We start from the raw sequence: 21522 nt of genomic DNA on the forward strand, positions 1-21522 counted from the left end.
TGCGATTTAAAAGGGAGATATTTGTAACACATATTTCTATAACAGTCACTGAAAACGTTACAACAAATGATACCGCTCAAACACAAACAATTAACAATAGCTGCTGAACTACGGCCCATGCAAGGCGACACAGCGGGGTTTAACTTGGCAGCAGAATTAATTGTTTTATTGTTGGCCAGCAGGTGGCAGGCATTCCCAAGGAAAAGCACGTGTCAAAAAACCAAAAAAAAAAAAAAAAAACTAGACTAGTGAACAATCACGCAGTATACAGTAATCAATGACATAATGCCTGACTGTTTAAGCAACATTTATTCTCGCAAGTATTTTGCAAGTATTTCTGGTCAATAAATGGAAAAGAGATCAGCATGAATGAAATACAAATGAATGGAATTAAAAGTTTACATCGGATATGGTATTTAGGTACCGTAGCCTACAGCATAATATATATGTAAATGCAATAACACTTTTGTTGTGATTATTATTTGTTTAAACACTAGCATTTATTCTATTAACCAAGTGGCTTGACAAAAATAGGGGCAATAAAGTTTTTTAGTATTTATTTTATTATTTCAGAAATTGAGAAACAAGTTTATCTTTGTTTTCTTGCCCTTACCCTGTCCGTCCGTCCATCACCAATACAGGTGTGCTGACACAAACACATGCACTGTTAGAATCATTCATGGTTTTAAAACTGTACTCTTGATATACGAGCTTCTGCACCAAGCAAAGATTGACTAATTTGTAGGTCAAAGGTAACTTCCTGGGAGTGATCATTGGGGTACGTGTAAGGGCTGTTGAATACCGATTTATTTATCTTTTACTACAAAATGCGTACATAGAATGTATGAGTAAAATGCTGTCATTAGAGCATATAATGGGAAGGATCCAAAGTACTCATCAGATTAGGAAGTGAAAATACATTGTAGTTTGAGGTGGAATTCCATATATGCTGGAATGTGCTCCGCGCGCATGCGGAATTTTATTTTTATCAACACCAACGTCAATGAACTTGAAAAACCACACATTTAATTCATTAAACCGGCCATAACATTAAAGGATGCAGCCCACTGTCCAATGCATCCATGGAACTTTATAAATACGGTACGTGTGTCTTCCATGCTCGTCTTGCAGGCCAAACCCATCAGTGCTGCTCTTATAGTCTTAATCCGTTAGCCCTGCCTATCCCACTTAGCAGTAGCACACTAGATCACAATGTGTTGTGTTTGAATATATACTTTGACTAGTTCTTTTTTTTACTCCCAGTCCATTGTTTTTGCTATAAAACAATCCCGATACGTAAATAAACAACCCAGTTCACATAAATTGCATCCACTCTATCGCTCCTATTTTCCTCCCTTATGAAAACAGCTGAAAGTTCCAGGAAATGCACGGACTGCTGATGGCAGTTATATGAACTGGGGACCCCCGGCAGGACGTGTGGTAACCAGTAAGCAGCTCCGGTATTGCGGTTGTTCAGTCTCAAACGGTTAATAGGTACATAGTGTGCGGTGTATTTTACCATTGATTGTTAAACAAGAAAAAAAAGAAAAGAAAAATCCTCCGCCATTGCCTCCGACGGCTCTGCTCCGCCTCCTTTTAACTAGCAGACGGAGTTTGATCCCCAGTGCCGACCTTTGGGAAGCGAGCTCAGACCAGTAACAGGTGGCTCTCGAGCCTCACGGGGAATATTTAACTGGATATACTTCCATAACTTGAAACTTTGGCGTGTTTCGGGGAGCTGACTCAAAATAATCGCCAGTCCAGGTCAACTAACAAGGTAAGGAAGGAATGGATGGGGGGGTCATAATATCCCGGCAGGCGCTTTTTAGGTTTTTATGTTCAGATCGCACGGGAAACTCGAGTGACTGAGTGGAGGTGAATCATAAAGTGTTTCATTGTCGCCATTATTATTATTATTATTATTATTATTATTAGTGCTATAATAATAATTGATTATAATATTGTGTAGTTCGTGCTTATTTGAATATGGGGATTGCGAAATGGTTAATGACATTTCATACTGTTGCGTCTTGCTATGTGACACAACAAAACACACATTAAGACTTTTACATAATGGGTTTCGGTCAAACAGCAGCACCTGCGCGGGGGTGGGGCGTCCTCTTAAAGAAAAAGAAAATGTTCCTATGTCTTATATGCCACGAATATGTTTGTTTTTTTTTTGTACCGGCTCTGCGGCCAGGAGATGGAGAGGGTTGCCTTTTCTTTTCGTGTTGAAAGAATGAATGTTTTATTGAATTAACTTGTTCAGAATCGTATGCAATGTCTGGCTGAAATATGATGTGGTTATATTTGCATATTGTTCACGGTAGTCGGGGTAATTGTTTTTAACAAGCCTCTCACTTCCCGTGTTAGGTGGCAAAATAATACATTTCAATTGATTGTATATCTGCGTGTTTATGAAATGATTCTGTTACTTTTGGTCTACAACTTGCAAGTAAATTGTATACCCTTTCGGTGGGGGTGTGAGACGGCACATGTGTGAAACTGTTTCAGTGAGAGACGGACGCATACAAAACTATTCAAAAATGATGATTTGCATTCGTGAAGCAATCTCCTCCATCTCGGATTGACTGTACCTGCCTTGCACTGTTTACGTCCGTACGGAAAGCAAGGAGCTAAATCCAGTCCGACAGGTTTAAGGACTTACTCCTGAAGCCTGGGGGCGTGGCTTCACCCAAGTGTCCTCGCCCCGCTGCGCCTGGGCATCGTTTTGTTCATCATCAGGGAAACCATGACGACGAATGACACCTGACTGTGCGCAATACCTCCTTAAAGTGGGACTGCTGCAAATGGGTGGCGGCAATTCTATAATTTTGCTGACTGAGCTTTGCTTACACAAGCCAGCTGGCTTTTTTTTTTTTTTTAAATCTCACTTCACACTAGTTCACACACATTTCAATATATCAGAATTGCCCTCAAAAATTATTCAGTTGAAAGGGCTTTGTTTTTGAATATTCGTTAACTGCAAGGGTCGATATAATGTTAATTCTGTGCAGATTCCAGCTGAAGTATTTAATATGCATGTAATTGGCTGATTAGCTAGACTGGGGTAATTACTGCTGCATTATGAAATAAACTGATTGTACCCTGAAATCTTAGCAGGCCTAGTTTTATAAGAATCGTAATTTCTTACGATTTAAAGAATGAATACTGGGGGGTTGACGTATTGTTACGCAATAAAAAGTAAGGCAGGTGCAGACCCATCTAAAGTCAATCCTGAGGTTTTTATAGTAAAAATGGGCTTCGCAAATCAATCAAATAATAGAGCAACAAAATAATGCAAAATTAAAACAAATCAATGTAAAAAATATGCGGTTAGGATAAAGTATTTGTCAGTGGTGGTGCCGTTTTCCCTCTGCCTTTCCTTTAGTATATTTGCATCAGGCAAATTGAGGGCTTTATTGCAAGTGAATGTTCATCGCTAATACAAAAGCACACACGAGCATGAGCTGTTGTATGCTAAATTACGTGTTAACCTTCGGGGCGGAGTGGACTTTGTGGTGTTATAGGGAAACAAAGACGTGAAATGTGTTTGAAAAAGCTTTCAGAAGATTAGCTAAAATGCTAAAGGTTTTGTTTTGCGGTTTTGGAGGGAATTAGTACGGAATGATGGGTCATGGTGGAAATACGGAGAAGTTCCTTTTCTGGATTGTCACTGCTTCTTGTGTCTTTTTTCCCCTTTTTCGACGAACAGCCATGAAGTTGTGTGCTGCCATCGCTGTCTTTCTGTGGTGTGCTGCTGCTAGCTTGACATGGGCTGCCAAAATCGTCATCGTGCCTCCAATCATGTTCGAGAGCCACCTGTACATCTTCAAAACCCTCGCCACCGCTCTGCACCGCGAGGGTCACGACGCCGTGTTCCTGGTGTCGGAGGGAAGAGACGTGCCCCCTTCAGAACACTATCGCCTACAGCGCTACCCCGGCATTTTCAACAGCACGTCCGCGGACAACTTCCTGCAGTCCAAGGTGAAAAATATCTTCTCAGGACGCTGGACGGCTCTGGAACTGTCCGACATCTTGGACCACTACTCCCAGAACTGTGACGTCATGGTGGGGAGCAAGGCACTAATTTCCCGCCTCAAGGAAGAGAAGTTTGATCTGCTCCTTGTTGACCCCAACGAGATGTGTGGCTTTGTCATTGCCCACCTCCTCGGGGTTAGGTATGCGGTCTTCAGCACGGGATTGTGGTACCCAGCTGAAGTTGGCGCACCTGCTCCTCTTTCCTACGTCCCAGAGTTTAACTCCCTGCAAACTGACAAGATGACCTTCTTCCAGAGGATTATAAACACAGCTGTCTATACGGTTTCCCGCTTTGGGGTGCAGTTTTTGGTGCTACCTAAGTATGACTGGATCATGAAGAAGCACAACATCCAGCCTGAAACGTCAATGTATGAGCTGGTGCAAGGCAGCCGTCTGTGGATGCTTTGCACCGACATGGCTCTGGAGTTCCCTCGTCCCACCCTACCTCACGTGGTATATGTTGGAGGCATTCTTACTAAACCTCCAAACCCTCTTCCACAGGTGGGTGCTTAATGCCTGTTACAGATTGCTAGGGACAGGTTGGTTGTTGTGTTGTGTATGGCTCCATGTGTGCAGGTTGGTCAGTTCCTGACTCCAGTCCAGGCCTTCCTACTCTCCTGTGCCTCTTCACCAGCCCGTGTGACTGTCTCCGCCCGATGATGTCATTACTGCGCGACGGTATTTAGCCGCTAGAGGAGCCAGTGCTGGGAGTTTAGATTTTTAATGCTTAGCACTATAACTTGTGCCTGTTTTTTGCCCATGTTTGTGTGTTGTTGCTTCTGGTGGTTTTTGTATCGTTTTGGTCCGTTATTCGTGTTACGAGCTTAGTCTTCCCCTTTTGGTTTGGTTAACCCTCCATATGTAAATAGGTCTTCATGTCCTGTATATATTGGGTCTGAATTGTAGCCATACCGTATGGGTTTCAATGTTCTAATACAAAGACCTCTAACGCTATACAGCATCTTCTAGTAGGGTTCCCAAGCCTTAAAGGTTTTTAGTGGGGGGCCCCATGGTGGCGCAGTGGTTAGCACTGTTGCCTCTCACCACTGGGACCAGCGTTCGAGTCTCTGCCAGGGTTCCGTGTGTGGAATTTTCATATTCTTTCCATGTCGTGGGGTTTCTTCTCAGTAGTCCGGTTTCCCCCCACAGTCCAAAAATATGCTGAGGTTAATTGGAGTTTGCATAGGTTTGCATGTGCGACTGAATGGTGAGTGTGACGGCTTGGGCCTTCCATCCTGGGTTGTTCCCTGCCTTGCACCTATAGCCTCTGAACCCACTGCAACCCTGAATAAGACAAGCGGTTTCAGAAAATGGACTGATGAGTTTCCAGTGCTCAAAGACGACGTCTATTTCTATACAACATCTTGTATAGAATTTCAGTTAGTAATGACTGTGCTGTGAAGGGCTGAATGCTGTGCTTATAAATTCTGTACTTTTGGGGAAAAAAGAATTCCCTCTGCAAAGTAATAAAATTTGTGGTTGGGGGTGCCGCAATTAACATATACTCTAAGTCTATTAAAACCCGCTTCAGTCATTTCGGAGGTGACCTGGAGGTTAGTATAAGTGGGTTAGGAGAAGAAGCAGGCTGTATCTACTGTGCGCGTCTGGAATGTCGCATCTCCAATGAAGCATTGTAAAATCCTTCAACTTTTTTGCGATCGCCTTTTTAAATGTGGTCATTGTTTACTTTGTCTAAAAGACACAGGACCCAGTGTCTAGTGTCTGGAGCTGCTTGGCAGTGCCAGGCCAGCTTGCCCTCCCCTCCCCTCCATGCAGCTGTACGTCCGCGATTTGCTGAAATGAAGCATTTAAAAATTTTTTTTTTAAAAGCGCGAATTATACAAGCTCTTCACAGTCACAGCGTGGACAGCGGTGACCCTGAGCAGCCCACTGCTCAGCAGGGTTTAGGGTATTATTACACTAAATAAAGTAATAGAGACCTGAAGCTGGGAATTATGTTTCATTCATGTTTAATTCATTGGTGTTTGGTTCAAAATGGACAGTATGGAAGAAATACAGTATGTTTGTGATCAACTAAATATCAGTTTTACTATGAAAGATTTAAAAAATCACGTTGCACATTGAATGTTACTGTGTGTGTTCTCTGCTTTGCTTTCCTGGTCTGCATCCTAAATGTCATATTTACGGACGCAGAAAATGATCCCACCCCACCTGTAAAGCATCGAGCTGCTTAAAGAGGCCGGTGCAATGAGTCTAGGAATTAAAATCATCCGATGGCTGAGATCTAGTTTCTGCGCACACCCATACTAGGTTGTCAGGACTGGAATTTTTACCATTACGACAGGTGCAGACACGTGTTGCGGAACAAGCAACTGACAGTGGTGCTGTTGTATCATTCATGGCTGCAATGTTTCATAATGTATCGGATACGCGCATTTTCAATCGTTTGCGTAGTTTTAAATTATTCGTAAATAATCCTGTGCGGTGTGTTTGTTTTTTTCTCTCGTCTCTTTATTGAGCAGATAGCTAGATTTACTTTGAGACTTCACCAGAGGCAGGTGCGAGACTCTGATCTCTACCATTTTGGGGTGATGCGGTCCACTTGCTGCATTGCCTGATTCATAGCTTGATCAACCATTCGGTTGCACTGCCCTCTGATGTAAAGTTACGCGTTTAAAGCGCCAAACATGATCTGGTGAAAAGCAGCAGGCCTTGTTGGCCGATTTGTACTGAATGCATTTTCTGAAATAACTGAACTGTTGCGTTGTAACAGATAAAAATCTAAATATGCTTCATTTGGGAATTTTCTTTAAAGGTCCTGTCTTTGCAGTGAGTTCTGTCAGTTATTTGCGGGGGAGTAAAAGAGTAGTTGAATGCGATAATCTTATTTATTTTTTTTCGTATACAAAACCGGTGTGCTAAACATACTTCTGCATAACTATAATATTTAGCCAACCTGTTTTTAAAGAAAACGACTCTCAATACTCCATATTATCCTATTCAAGTGCTCTACTAAAAATAGTTGAGAATCGCCATTTTTCGCAATGGAGCATGAGGGTCTTGGTCGCTCCTTCACCACTGAGAGGAGGTCTTAGGGCACCGGCCTGTGACATGTCGTCATTACTGTTGGCTATCTGGCACGCAGATCAATCTTTCGCTTCCGATGACAAAAAAAAAAAAAAAAAAACATTCTATGATGTCAGTCCGCTAATCTGCAGCAGCAAGCTTGGCAAGTCTCACTACTCCCCCATCATACACCACTACTTATTTAGTAACCTATGACATTACTCTGTTTCCCTGTAGGCGAATTTATTTTGTAATTGCATCTGTTTATTAAGAGCTTCAGTTGTTGGTTGTGATTAGCCCGTAAGTATTGCACAACGTCTATGTTGCCTCTCGTTATGGGAAATTTGTAGGAGGAGTAGCGACCTTGTCAACTGTAATGGTGAAGGCGTGTTCGGCTGTTTCGCCTGAACGGTCATTTACCCAAACTGGTGTTTCTTTAGCTGCCGGTGGAAACCGACAAAAAGAAAAAAAGCCTTAGGTTGCCTGTGGTATTTTAATTAAAAATGAGAAGAGGCATTATATTCTTCTGTGGTATTTTCTTTTACGAGTTATGTCAATCACAAAGTGCATTTCTAATCTGGATGATTGTCAGGTTTTAACTTTGGTCAGTTTTTGTGTGTAAAAGTCATGATACAATTAATACAAACATTTCTACTGCCGCTACTACTTACTGCTGTTAATGTTGTTTTGATATTATTATTATTTATTTTATTAAGAAGTGGTAGTAAAAATTTTTTGGTTAAGGTTGAATCAGTTCCATACAAATTAATTGCTTTTACAGCAGAAGATCTAAAGTCATAATTAAAGCTTGTTCTTTCACCGCAGTTTTTTACGTCTTGTGTTAACAAGGTATCCTCCTCTTTCTCTAGGAATTTCTGACATGGGCCAACAGTTCAGAGAAAAATGGGTTTGTGCTGGTGTCATTCGGAGCTGGCGTCAAGTACCTGTCCGATGACATTGCAGAGAAACTCGCGGGAGCACTGAGCCGTCTTCCTCAGCAGGTCATATGGAGGTATGGTTTTTCTCATTAAAAAAATTTGTTTTTTAAGGTCTTCCACTGGCTATGAACTGCCACACGTGAGCTAATAGTGGATCATTCCAGTAGAATCAGAATCGGAATACTTTTATTATCCTGGAGGAAATTGTGTGTAATTACGAACTGCATAGCATACAGAAACGGACAAAACACTCTGCTATTTCTTTATTAAAAAGCATATTGAGATGACCAAGGTGAAAAATGTGCAATTTTTTTGCTTTAAAGTATTGCACAAAAAAGAGCAATAAAATAAGTACAGCAATTAAAAATACTGTAACTGAAAGTGCTCTTCTGACCAACCAAGCAGATGAGGAGCATTGTCCACGCTTGACCGAAGTCTGGCCAGCATCATTACATGGGAAACTCACTGACTTTGGTAGACGGAAGTGACACAAAGGTCAGGCACACTGTTGATTACAGCTCTGTATTCAGAGGTGTAATGTCTACATCTCTCATCGATTTGGTGGATTCATCCAGCAGTTAATATTAGGTGATCTATGACGAAACATTCACTCGTTAGCCAATGTATGAGGTACATCTACCTAGTAGAGATTCAGACCTCCTTCTGACTAAAGAATGGCTCCGAAGTGTCATTAACTGGAATGTTTTTGCTTATCGGACCGTCCTCTGTAAGCTCCTCTCTGTCGAGTATGGTGGTGGCTTCTGAGATGCTTGGACCACCGCGTCTGGCACCAGTACACTAAATGGCAGATCACACGTGTAGCCCATTCTGAAGCTCCGTCGAACAGTAACCGAACCGCTCGATTCCATCTGAATGCTCTGTGTTTTGATTTTCGTCCACTTGATTCTCAGTTTGTAGGAGCAGGCTGTTAACGCTAACAGGCAGATGAATCTAATAGAACCGTACAAGCCCTCACTTTTAATGTGTAATGCCTCGCATTCTTAAAGATGTTCACATTTCTTCTGTGTGAGCATTAAGCTCAGACTCCTAGGGAGGAAATGGCTCTTGCATAATCAAGATGAGTGCTGTATGTAGCAGATTATCTGTTGCACTTTGTACATACATCTGTAGGCTGAGCTGTCCCTCAGGTTAGGGATGTGTGCCGGCAATTGGAAGGTTGCTGGTTCAAATCCTGTGAATGCCAGGAGTGATCCTACTCCATTGGGCCCTTCGGTGAGGCCCTCAACCTGCAATTGGTTCATCCTGGGTTTGATGTTAATCTACTAACAGGGAACATTTGGGGGATGGTGGCAGGATTTCCAACCAGTGGAAAAACCTCACACTGTTCCATTCGGGCTAGTGTGGTACTGAGGTATCACCCACTGCCCAGCTGCCCTGGGTCTCATCCCTGAGGTCGTTCATCGTGTGGTTGGTGCAGTAACACACTGTAATCAGCGCACACTCCTTGCCTCTCTTACCTCTTCGTACATAACACTTGGGGGGTAAAGTAACTCGGACTGAAACCATTTCCGATACACGTAAAAAATACATCAAATCCACAGACATTTTACAGCTAATGGGGAATCCTGATTGTCATCACTGTTTTTTTCCCTCCCCATTGCACTTACCTTCAGATATAAATAGTACCCTAGGATGCAAACTTTAAACTTTATTTCATTTCCTTTTATGTGTGGCTAAATTTGAATGTCTGAGTTTCGTACGTGTACACTGACATTTAGTTTATTCATATGATCGGTTAATTTTTGACAGCGAATTTGTGCCATTTGCCTCAATTGTAGATCGCTTTGGGGTGAAAAATATATATAGGTTAATATTTGTGATTCTTACAAGTTCTTACCATCTGTTTCATAGTCAATATTAAGCATACAGTGTAAGTTGCCAGGCGAAGCATCTACAAATGGGTGTGAACTGTGTTTGCGGTCTTCTCCATGGGAAGGATTAGTAGCTTAGTAACTGCTCCACATTTTCACATGAGAAAACATCCAGTCCATAACGAGTGCAACCTGCTTAATCTCTTGGGAAGCTCATCAAGCAAGACCAAACACCCAGCTCCCTTGACTGGGAGGGGGGAGGGGAAGTGATGTAACTGGTGAATCTCGCAACTGGTGTAGTTGCTGATAAGATGTCCACCATCCACAGTAATGTCAACCAACTGATAGGCCTCAGTCTCTCAATTTCACGTCTCGGTTGCATGATCAGTGATTGAACCGAGAACATGACATCAGCGATCAGGACTTTCACGGCCTCATTTAAAGCGACACAGATCCTACTGAGGGAGGTGCTTAACCCCCGCAAATTCTAACAGTTTACGCCGCCGTTTAATGAGGGCGTCGGCATCTTTCAGACGCTATTAGCTTCGCAGAAACACATTTATGGCTACGTTGTCGCGCACTTCTTCATTGATGCAGAAAATATATTTTTGCAGAAAATGAAAGCCATATTAGAAAGTTCGACGGAATGGAAAATTTGGTATAATCCTTAAGAGTAACAGTATCTGCCGTACAGGGTTTTCTTTATGTTTTCTTGCAGATTGTCATTTGGAGAATGAAATGTTACTCAATGAAACATCACAATTGAGTTTCTAGGTGATTTCCTTCTAAATGAGGAAATAGTTTCGGTAGGTATCACTGTGCATTGTAATAACCTTGTTGAGCTCCATACCTGTCAAACAGGATAGAAGCATGCATACGTTGCATTGTAGTCATTACTTGAAGGTGGTACTTCCACTTGAAATAAGATAGACCTTTGATGTCCATTCAGTTGAATATTCATTGTGTGAATCTGGCCTGTAGTACTGGAGGGCTGTGACATAGGATGTCAGCTGTTTTTTCCTGATAGAAAAATCAAGCATGAATGAACTTGCAGCTTCACTTTGGCTGAAGACCTGGTCCTCCACATTCCTTCCACAGGTCTCGAGTAATTCCCGACACACGGGTGGCTAATAGCTTAATCTGTCCGGCGAAGCAAATGCCGGCCTCACTCCTAACGATCCGGTTTACATGTCTGGGATTAGTCAGGAGCTGAACTTGATCTTTCCGGTAAAGCAGCTTATGTGGCTGATGGGTGCACAAAGAGATTTCACTAGCCTTTGTGCTCTTACAACAACAAACTACAGTCACACTCTGCTTGTTACAGATGGTCAAATGTAGTATGTATTAAGATTTTAGTCATTGAGTTTTAACGGTCATTCACTTATTTGTATTTCCAGAATGGACACAATGCATTTTTACCATTGATCAAGTTATATAAGTATTAGTATTGCATATATTATATGTATTTATTGCTATTATAACCTGAGAATTACAATGGCGTGTCTGTCTACGGTTTTATATTAGTGTAATGCAAATCATTGGTAGTACGCCTACTAAATTATAATTAGCCTAATCACCATTGAACAGAGTCTGCGGTCTCTTGGAATGTTTGTGAACTTATTGCGACGTCACAATATGCTTTGCTTACACATAACAAAGCCGGCAGTTTTGGACCTGCTAAGAATGCTTGTAAAGTCAACATTTTTGTTTGCGGAGTCTGTTGTGAGTTTTCAGCATGGCTGCTTCGCAGGACTTTGCGCGAGTGCCAGTTTAAAGCACGCGGCCACAGTTAGGCTTAAGGACTCTATTATCTCGTGGCGTGAATCAGCGTAAAAGTATTCCCGAAGCAAGCAACGGCTAATGCCGAGTCCCAGGGGTGATGCCTTGGTGCAAAAAATTACTCATCAAATAAACACTGAGTATAATAAACACGTTAATGAGGAATAGTGAGGAACGTGAGAAAAATGCCAAAGTTCCAACAAAAGAAAAGAGGAATGAAGAAATAGCAAGCCACACCAATCTAGGTTAATAAAGGAGACACGCCTCGATTATTCATTCACGGTGCCTCTGGGAAACAACGGCATTGACAAATTTTGCAGGTAGTCTTTCCGGTAGGTCGCCTTTCTGGTGCGCAAGGGTGGCTAGCAGCCGCTTCGTTTTTTTTATGGGGATCCTGCACCTTGGGCAGGACGTATCACGGTTGTGTCTGAGCACCTTCTCACGGTGCTCAAAGTACAGCCAGTACCTTCGGAATAAAGAATGGGTCTAGATAATGGCCGACATGCTCTATAGCTACTGGAATAGGTTCATCCTGCACTGAAACAGCAGCTATGAAAGATGGATGAATGTTGACTGGAGATGAACCTTGCACTGGCTACGTCTTTGCGTACTGTGTGGTGGAAGGACCTAACCAAATGTAAATGGCAGCACTGGTTATCCAGCTACTGCTATGACTAATTGTAATATAAGTCACCTGCCCCTACACACAAGATATTATCAGGGAATCGCTTTACTCTCGTCTGACTTCACCCCGGACCAGGAGATAGAATTTGACAGAAGTCAGCCAAACCGACGTGCATACTGTACAAGGATCTCATTTTGCTTCCTGTAGCAACTAAAAATCACATTAAGCTGTAAAAAAAAACTCCTAGAATTGCATGTCCCATAAGTATATTCAATTGCAGAAAACAGTACTGGTGCAAGCTAACTTGCTGGGTACATTATGAAGTCGGCATACAGTCGCGTGTCGCTTAACGACAGGAATACGTTCCGAGAAATGCAACGTTCGGTAACTTAGTCACTGTCTGAACTTGCGCACTTCGTGTAAAACGGTACATTGTTTTATATGAGGGGCTGTTAGGGACTTTATTCAGAACTGTCATGCATACTGTATACATATATAAAACCAAAATCCTTCACACAGAACACTGAAAATTGCACACACAAGTGAAAGCACTTGCATACATTACCGAAAATCAGCATAATCAACCGAATCACTCTCTATAAACAACTGACAATTGATAGATTCACATACACTATACTTTTATATGACTGGCAGTGCTGTGGGCCTGTTTACACAGGCATCACCATCAAGACACCAGTAGTGCCTTGTGACGTTATGATGCCTTTCAGCTCCATTATAATCCTATGGGATCACTGTGAGATATGCAGTCTGCAGTGCGAAACGTCTTTGTGTCTTACAACTGCAATGCAGTTGTGTAGTATTTTATGATTCAATAACAATAGTCTTTTTGGACTATTTTGGAGGAGTTTGGTTATGAAGGACTGCTGATGCCCAGCTGACTTTATTTCTCTGTTTGAATTAAATTTAGGGGCGGCATGGTGGTGCAGTGGTTAGCACTGTTGCCTCACACCTCTGGGGCCCAAGTTCAAGTCTCCGCCTGGGTCACATGTGTGAGTGTTCCCCCCCCCCCCACAGTCCAAAAACATGCTGAGGCTAATTGGAGTTGCTAAATTGCCAGTAGTGTGAGTGACTGGTGTGTGAGTGTGCCCTGCGATGGGCTGGCCCCCCATCCTGGGTTGTTCCCTGCCTCGTGCCCATTGCTTCCGGGATAGGGTCCGGACCCCCCCGCGACCCAGTAGGATAAGCGGTTTGGAAGATGGATGGATGGATGGATGGAAATAAATTTAGGGTGTGGTCAATACTACAGAACATTGCACACAGAACAATTGGACCATCCAGTCAATAATGTATTTTTATGGTCGTTGGCTAGTAAGTGTAGGTTTGTTTAGTTACTCATCCTCCAAGTTCTGCTGCTTCAAATTTCATTCACCCAAGGACACAACAGCTTTGCCCCGAAAGGAAGACAGAAAGCAATCGAAACCAATATCATGTAAAATCTGTGGTCTGTTGTCTAATTTATTAGAGTTGGTCTGCCAGCTGTCATTTATAGAAATGTGTTTTAAAGCAAGTAGTACAGAAGGTTATTTGCTAGATATTTCATTCTTGCAGTTGACATTTGCTGAAAATGGTACAGTGTGTATCTGGAACAGCTTGCATGATTTGTTGTTTTTTTAAATTTGTTTATTTTTGCACTTTTTACTGAAAACTTAATGTTGGTCCTATTAGTTGCAATGATTATTAACAGCATCCTAACTTGAAACAACAAGCTAGGGATGTTTCATTAAGAGACACGAGCAACAAGTGGTTTATACACACTGTACACGAAGAGCAAATTGGGTTGTAAGTGATTTCCTAAGTAAATGACTATTTTAATAAGTTGTATTCTTTGCCATCTTGCATTTCGGCCGAGGATGTTAGTTCTTGGACCACCCCGATGATGGCAGCTGCTTCTCCCGATGCAGTCTATTACGGGGGGGGGGGGGGGGAGGGGAGGAATCCGCCTGAATTGTTTCTTTGATTCCGTTCATTCTGAATGTTGCTTTTGTCGTTTATTGTCACTGCAGTAATGCATGTGCGCGGCGCTGCGTCGTGCTCTCCTGTGACAGGAAGGCGCAGCAAGTCGATGCATGCAGATGGGCAGCGTGTGCCAGAGAAAATAAATGCTACCAGTGTCAAGAATTGTATGATCTGAAGGAGGGGCTGCTGATAATGACTTTTTTTTTTTTTTTTTATCAATAGTCTTCTTTAAGAATGAGCAGAAAGCTACAATAGTAAATTAGTAAACGCTACATTGTGCACAGTGTACACCAAGAAGACATGTTTCCTTTATTTGACCTATACTGCTTTGTCTCAGGTTTTCAGGAATCGCACCCAAAAAGTTGGGGAACAACACCAAACTTGTGGACTGGATGCCACAGAATGACCTTCTCGGTAGGTATCATTACAACCAAGCATAAAATAACTAGCATACTTACACAGATTACATTAATACATCCTGTTTGCCTCTAGTGGCCAGACTTTAGTTTTGTGTCTTATCTGAATTTGCACCAGCGTTAAACCTTGGAGGTGAATCAGAAATTTCTGGCTTGGGGAAAGTTGTGCATGTGTTTCAGTACCACTTGCGTCAAGCTGAACAAACTTGCCAATTTCCTCGCCAGTCAACTAGAAAATCCAGGGATTTAATGTTCGCTGGGATTAGAGATTAATTGATCTTTAGGTTGTTAAGTCGTTTAGGATTGGCTGTCATTAGCACATCGAGGGCAGCGATTGTTTCTATGCATTTTACTTAATTTGACCGTTTTAACTAATGTGTTACTAATGTCCTTCAGTAAGCTGCTACTAAACCTGTTATTGAGACACAGATCTCCTTTGCTCCTGGCATTGATTTAATCACCCTTTCGTGAGCCTTAAATGATGCAGTTGACCCCGACATGTGCCCTCGCTCTTCTTCTGCTTCCCCGGGGTGCATGTAGACAATCCGTCTCTTGTGAGAAGGCACAACGCAAAGTCTGTGTTGCCCATCAGCCAGTAGAGAGCTGCAGGCCCGGATGCAGTCTGGGAAAAAAATCACCAGAGATGTTACTTTCTCCAGAGCCGCTCGGATTTCTGTTTCCTAGTGATGTTATCCTCCAAACACCAGACAAGATCCCTGTGCGTCTGGGCATTTGATTCTTGACTAATGATGCATGTACCTACAGATTTAGTATAATGTTATATCCATCCACACAGCCTGTGACTGTTTTTCTGGACACAGTAAATACTTTACGGCATTCCTGAGTTACGTATATTTTCAACGATCTTATATCTATGTTCTGGAAATTGTTTCATTATTTTTGTAGCTAACTTTCACTTAATATTCCAGTGGATGAAATATCAAAGATTCTTTGAAACCTGTAATTATTTGTCAGAGAAATGGCCAGATATTTTTTTTGTGCTTCAGGTTAAAATGTGCGTAATAAAGCCGTAACTCACGGACAGTCTGAACTTTCCCTTTCTGCACTTTCATCTGTTGCTTAGTAACAGACGGGTGAAGTTAAACTGCTTCCTCATGGACAAAGTCCATTTTTTTACTGCTGTAATAAACAGTTGCGCACAAATCACTGCGAACACAACCTGTATGATGTCGCATTATTGAAAATAACGAATTTTATTTGAATTGCAGTTTTTTTGTGGCGGCTGAGAATAGCCGGAGCAGGTGATGTGGATCATTAAAAAGAAATGCATCACTCATTGTGTAGTTACAGGTCAATCAGTAACCTGAGAACACCACCAAAGCAATAAATGAGGATTTTTTCCCCCAGTCCTTTTTCTTTTTTTTACATTTTCTTAAGGTGTTAGCAGTTTAAGTCTAAATGCACATGGCTGCCGCACTATTTCTGCAAGTTCACACGATACATTTAGCAAACACACCTCTGACACACCTAATATCGCGGGCTGTAAATAACGTATATCCTCATTAAATGTCTCTAACAGTTAAATAGTTGAGTAACCCTTTCTAACGTGAATAAACTTGATGCTTCACATACGCCAAAAAGTCCCATGGCGAAAAGCAAGAAGCATGTTGTCCACCTCTGCTTTGCAGTTTAATAAATCGCATCGAGTCGCTGTTGTTCGAACAGGATTGTGTGTGTGTACTTCCACATGGGCGCAGATGTGGACGGTCTGTCAGTGTGCCTGTTAAGAGTCTCTGCTCGTTCTGTGTATTTCCAAGGTCACCCGAATATCAGGGCTTTCCTCAGCCATGGGGGACTCAACAGCATCTATGAAGCCATGTACCACGGCGTCCCTGTGGTGGGGATCCCACTTTTCGGGGACCACTATGACACCATGACGAGAGTACAGGCAAAAGGCATGGGTATAATGTTGGAGTGGAAGATGATGACTGAAGACGATCTCTACCATGCTATGGTCAAGGTCATAAAAGACGACAGGTAGCATGAACCACCGTCAAAGGGTCCACGATGTTCAATTTCCTATCTGTAACGAGCTAAATGTTTTTTTTTTTTTTTTTTAAGGTCAGCTAGGTACGTTCACAAAGGAGCCTTTGCTGTTACAGCCTGTGGCAGGGGTGGACAGTTTTATTCAGAAAGGGCTGCTGGCTATGCAGGTTTTTGCTGCAACTCTCTAATTAGATTACTAATTATAGGACTGACTGGCTGAAGAGTCCTCACACCTGGGTTTGAACAGCTGACCTACTGGTTATCCCAAAAACCTGCATACACACTGGCCATTTGCGCATTGGATTGGTCACCGAAGGCGTATTGCAAGATTAAACATGATAAATAACAAATAGCCAAATCATGTCCTGTGTTCACTAGAAAAGGATCTTTACCAACTATGTATCTATACTTTATATTCCAAGGCAAACATAGTTCATTTTACTGTATTGCAGTTGCATGACACGTGGAATCTCTATATAATTTAAGCTAAAGAGATAAAGTATAATGTATTTTATCGTATATTTATTGTCTATTGAGTACAGAGCAGTAATGAATATATCATTTGAAAGCTGTGTCGTCGATTGAGTTTCTCGGCTGTGGAGCAAGAGCGCCACCTACTGACTAGTTGTTGCATTTAGTCCAAAAGGATTGATGCACACGCAGAATTTTTCACAATTCTCGTCCAGTACGGATGTAACGCAGCTATGTTGCCATAAACTATCGTGATAACTTCACTGTAGTTTTAAGTTTTATATCCAATTAACGGCAAATTTCTAAAAGTCACTCAGTCCAAGGGCGTAGGAAACAAACAGACTTTTATATTTAAATTATGTTGTGTGTCCCCCAGCGCCATTCACTCAGTTCACGGGTATTTAAATACCATTTCTGTGGACTTAGTGAGTTTTAGAGATTTAACGAAAGTACTTTATTGGATTACATGAGGACTGAGTGAGTTTCGTTAGTTGGAGTTCCGGGGTAAAACATTCACTGATTTTATTTTTATTATTATTTGTAGTAGCAGTAGTAGTATTTGTACTGTTTCATAATAATGTGATTTTTACGGGTAAATGCTTCATACCCCATTTGCCTTGGATACCTAAGTCTTGCATTGTTGTCTTTTGATCCGCAGGTACCGACAGCAGGCACGCCTCCTGTCTAACATCCACAAAGACCAGCCCGGCCACCCAGTAAGCCGGGCCGTCTACTGGATCGACTACATCCTCCGGCACAGGGGTGCCGACCACCTGCGCTCTGCCGTCTACGGCATCCCCACCCACCAGTACTTCCTGCTGGACGTGGTGGCGGCGCTGGCGGGCGCGCTGCTCACGCTCGCGTACGTCGCCTACCGCGTGGCGAGACTCCTCATAACGCGGAGCCGCGCGGCGTCGGCCGCGGGCAAGGCCAACGGACACTGCTCCAACGGCATTCCCAACGGGAAGCACAAACGGATCAACCAGATCAAGCACGACAAGAAAGTGAAATAGGGCCGAAGCCAGGCGGCAGGCACAACACCGACAGCGGAAACGGTGCAGGGAAGGTACACTTCGAAGGGCATCTCTGAATAAAACCCATTAAAATAACAGCACCGTGAGATACAACAAACATTGAGGGTGGCTCAAAGGTCATACGCTAAAGAAGTAACCATTACGAAATTTGACTCCCCTCCCCCATATCCTTCCACAAAAACTTCAGCCTTTTTGTTGGTGGAATCACTGTTGAAAAATAACTCCGGAGGTCAGACCTGCCCTTGGAAAAGCGGCGAACCCACGTAATTTGAGCAGTCAAACATTTGCTAAGTTCATGCTGATAAAGAAGCAGTAAAGATGGACCCGTTTCCTGCTACGCGTTTAGCACTTTACAAGTGATTTTAAGTCGTGAAAAAACGTGCACAGAGGCACTCCCACCATTTAGTGAATTGGCTTGGGCAGCGTAAAGCTTCCGGTTTATTTAACAGTTATTACATTGACGACATGCTCATCCTCTAAAACTGCTTGTTTTGCTGCTGGATAGATACGTCGCCAAGTCCACTAGCTGATGGATTGATACATTTGTAGATTAAACATACAAAGAAAAACGTATGAAGCTGCTAATTGGCACTAATATGTAGTTATAGCTCTTTAAAAAGGTATCATTGGTCACTTGATGGCAGGACCGAAATGTTATAATATAGTCTTAAAAAAAGAGGAAAAAAAACCTTTTGATTAACTGCAATATTTGTTTGGCAGCAGTCGAACGAAAGTTTAACAAGTACTGTAACACCCTATCATCAAAATCGTAACAAATGCCGTGTGCGTATGACTGCATATTTATGTATGCGTGCTTGCGTATATGTGTACATATGTGTATGTGTATATTTTATTTATATATATGTATATTACATATTTTATGTATATATATATAAAATATATACAAGACATAAGTAAATATATAAGCAATATAATATTTGAATAAACTATTGAATTCATTTTGATTTGGGACATTTTGAATTTTTGTAAAGGGGAACGTCCTCTGCATGCATACATATATACATATATACATATATATATATATATATATATATATATATATATATATATATATATATATATATATATATATATATATATAATATAAAAAAAAAAATCACACACTGTCTCTCTCAGGAAAAATAGTACAAATTGGCACCTTGTCACTGGGCTGTATCCTTGTAATTGTCCCTTTTAAGGTACAGAAATGGACTCTGAGGAACATCCCAAAGGTACAAACAACATTAATGTACCATCAATGGTACAGACATGATCCTCAGAGTTCATTTCTATACCTTAAAAAGTATAATTACCTACAGCTAAGGGTACAGTTGGGTATAGCCCCAGTGACAAGCAAAGGTACAAATGTTTACCCTTTTTTTCCCTGAAAGTACACACACACACACACCACACACACATAAATTTTCATTTTAATCATTCCCAACTGGAACATAACCATTGGGAACAGTTTCATAAGCAAAAATGTACATCTATGTAGAGTTTAGTATTATACCTTACATTTAGCACGACTAATACTCAGAAATGAGAATCTATTTCTGATTAAACGTATGCAACGTATGTAAACGTAAGCACATATGTAAATAATTATAACTGGTTAATTAGCTGAGCAAGTGACCTTTGTGTGTGTATGTGTGTGTTTTATTCTTATATATTCATGCACTGTGTGATTGATTGATGATTGATTATATAAGCCCCTTTTTAGCTAGGGAAAACATGTTAACATGGTTATCTTTTACAAGAGTTATAATAATAAAAAAAAAATTGATAAGGTCAATACCAGTGTCATAATAGCAGCAAATTAGGGATTATCAGGCGAAAACTAATTGTGTTTGGTAGGTGTCACCTATACATGAGTTAGCGTCAGATTAGTAAAGCATTTGTACAACTAAGCCAATTTAAGGTCTTGTAAAGGTTAGAGTCACAACAGTGAAATGGACAAAATCTAGGTTCATATGTAAAGTAATAATAGTAAATGTAGACTATGGGATTGTTTTATTAGAGCAACTTGTAGGAGCTTCGTAAATAGCTGTAAGTAAACGTTCAATTAAAAAAGACTTTTTGCTTGTGAGTTTTGGGGAGTGGCTGGTTGATAAGATACCATGTAACTTATTTGATTGTTTACGCACCGTGCATTCCACTGTCCCAAAGTATTTTCTTGAACACGGTACTTTCATTATTATTGTGTAACTGTACTATGTGATTAGATCTCAGTTTGAGGTATAATTGCCATTTGTAGTGCTTGGAATTTTGGGGCTCTCACCACTGTGCATTCTTGACTTCTTTTGTCTACTTGGGTTCATTTTCCTGCTGCCTTTATCCAAAGTGGCATATGTTAGAGGGAAGGGTTATGATTCATGTGTGCTCCCCCGGTTTTGAACCCACAACCTTTGCATTGCTAATCAAATGCTCTATTTCTTGAGCTACATTTATAGCTTATACAAGTTTTTTATGTTAAAATGAATCGCATCATGGAATGAATGGAATTGTTCATATTTTCATGTATGCTATTCTGAAATATTATTATTATTATTATTAGTATTAGTATTCACGCATCAACATTTCAGTTTGGGAGCATATTCGCTTGTTCTGATTTACTTTGGTTTCATTAGCAAAGGTCATTTGCTCACTTTCATCTCAAAATTAACTTTGTTGTGCGTAAGCACAGATCGTCAGGGCAGGCAGTCTTAAGTTTTGGTTTTTTAGTATCTATCCAACTCACAATAACATTTTAGGGATAAGCTCTTGCAAAATAGTCTGTTTCACTGTTACAGTCCGTCGAGATTAACTGTTTCACGATTTTACAGGTAAGTCCTAAAGGAAAGTGTTTCCCATATTGATACGTTGTGAAATGGCCTTCATTCTTAGCACTGGAATATAGTCTAGTTCAGCCATCTGTTCCATTGTTGAATTATTATAATTTTTTACAACTACAACTATGACACAGTTTTGTTTAAAAAGTTTTAAAGCAGCTAATAACCATTACAGAACTGTTGTAATGTTTAAGGGTCTTTATTTAGTTGCACTAAAAATTTTAAATATTTATTAACGTGGTATGATAAATCATTTCTGACAAACCTAATAAGTCTTTTTTTTTTTTTTGTAAAACAAGCAATAAAATGTATGAGGGGAAATAATTAATTGTGGCCTTACCTTTTGAAAAGCCGTTTCACTATGAGCCTTAATCATCTGAAAGCGGAAAATCTGATTTATATGTACGTCGATACTTGAAGAAATAAAAACATCGTTGCAGGGGTTTTAAAACATTTTTTCTGTATATGTGTATGTATGCGGATGATTAAAGGCCATGACTAGAGAGATGGTGGAAAAGAAGAAAAGCAATGCACATCTGACTGA

The 21522-nt window shown here is 41.1% G+C and overlaps 1 protein-coding gene across 1 annotated transcript; it reads left to right on the top strand.

Moving 5' to 3' along the window:
* The first annotated feature begins 1595 nt into the window (after nt 1-1595).
* On the top strand, nt 1596-19112 carry ugt8 (UDP glycosyltransferase 8). The gene is made up of 6 exons (XM_048995757.1): nt 1596-1777; nt 3716-4542; nt 7938-8080; nt 14557-14633; nt 16414-16633; nt 17772-19112. The coding sequence occupies exons 2-6, from the start codon at nt 3718-3720 to the stop codon at nt 18124-18126; spliced, it is 1620 nt and encodes a 539-aa protein (XP_048851714.1). The 5' UTR covers nt 1596-1777; nt 3716-3717; the 3' UTR covers nt 18127-19112.
* The last annotated feature ends 2410 nt before the right edge of the window (nt 19113-21522 follow it).

The sequence above is a fragment of the Brienomyrus brachyistius genome, chromosome 25 (assembly GCF_023856365.1).
Source record: "Brienomyrus brachyistius isolate T26 chromosome 25, BBRACH_0.4, whole genome shotgun sequence".
In the NCBI taxonomy this organism is placed as follows: Eukaryota; Metazoa; Chordata; class Actinopteri; order Osteoglossiformes; family Mormyridae; genus Brienomyrus; species Brienomyrus brachyistius.

Excerpts from the sequence above, each read along its gene's own strand:
- ugt8 (XM_048995757.1), top strand. The coding sequence starts at position 3,718 with ATGAAGTTGTGTGCTGCCATCGCTGTCTTTCTGTGGTGTGCTGCTGCT. Across the intron at positions 4,543-7,937 it reads CTCCAAACCCTCTTCCACAG|GAATTTCTGACATGGGCCAA; the intron begins GTGGGTGCTTAA and ends CTCTTTCTCTAG. Across the intron at positions 16,634-17,771 it reads AAGGTCATAAAAGACGACAG|GTACCGACAGCAGGCACGCC; the intron begins GTAGCATGAACC and ends TTTGATCCGCAG.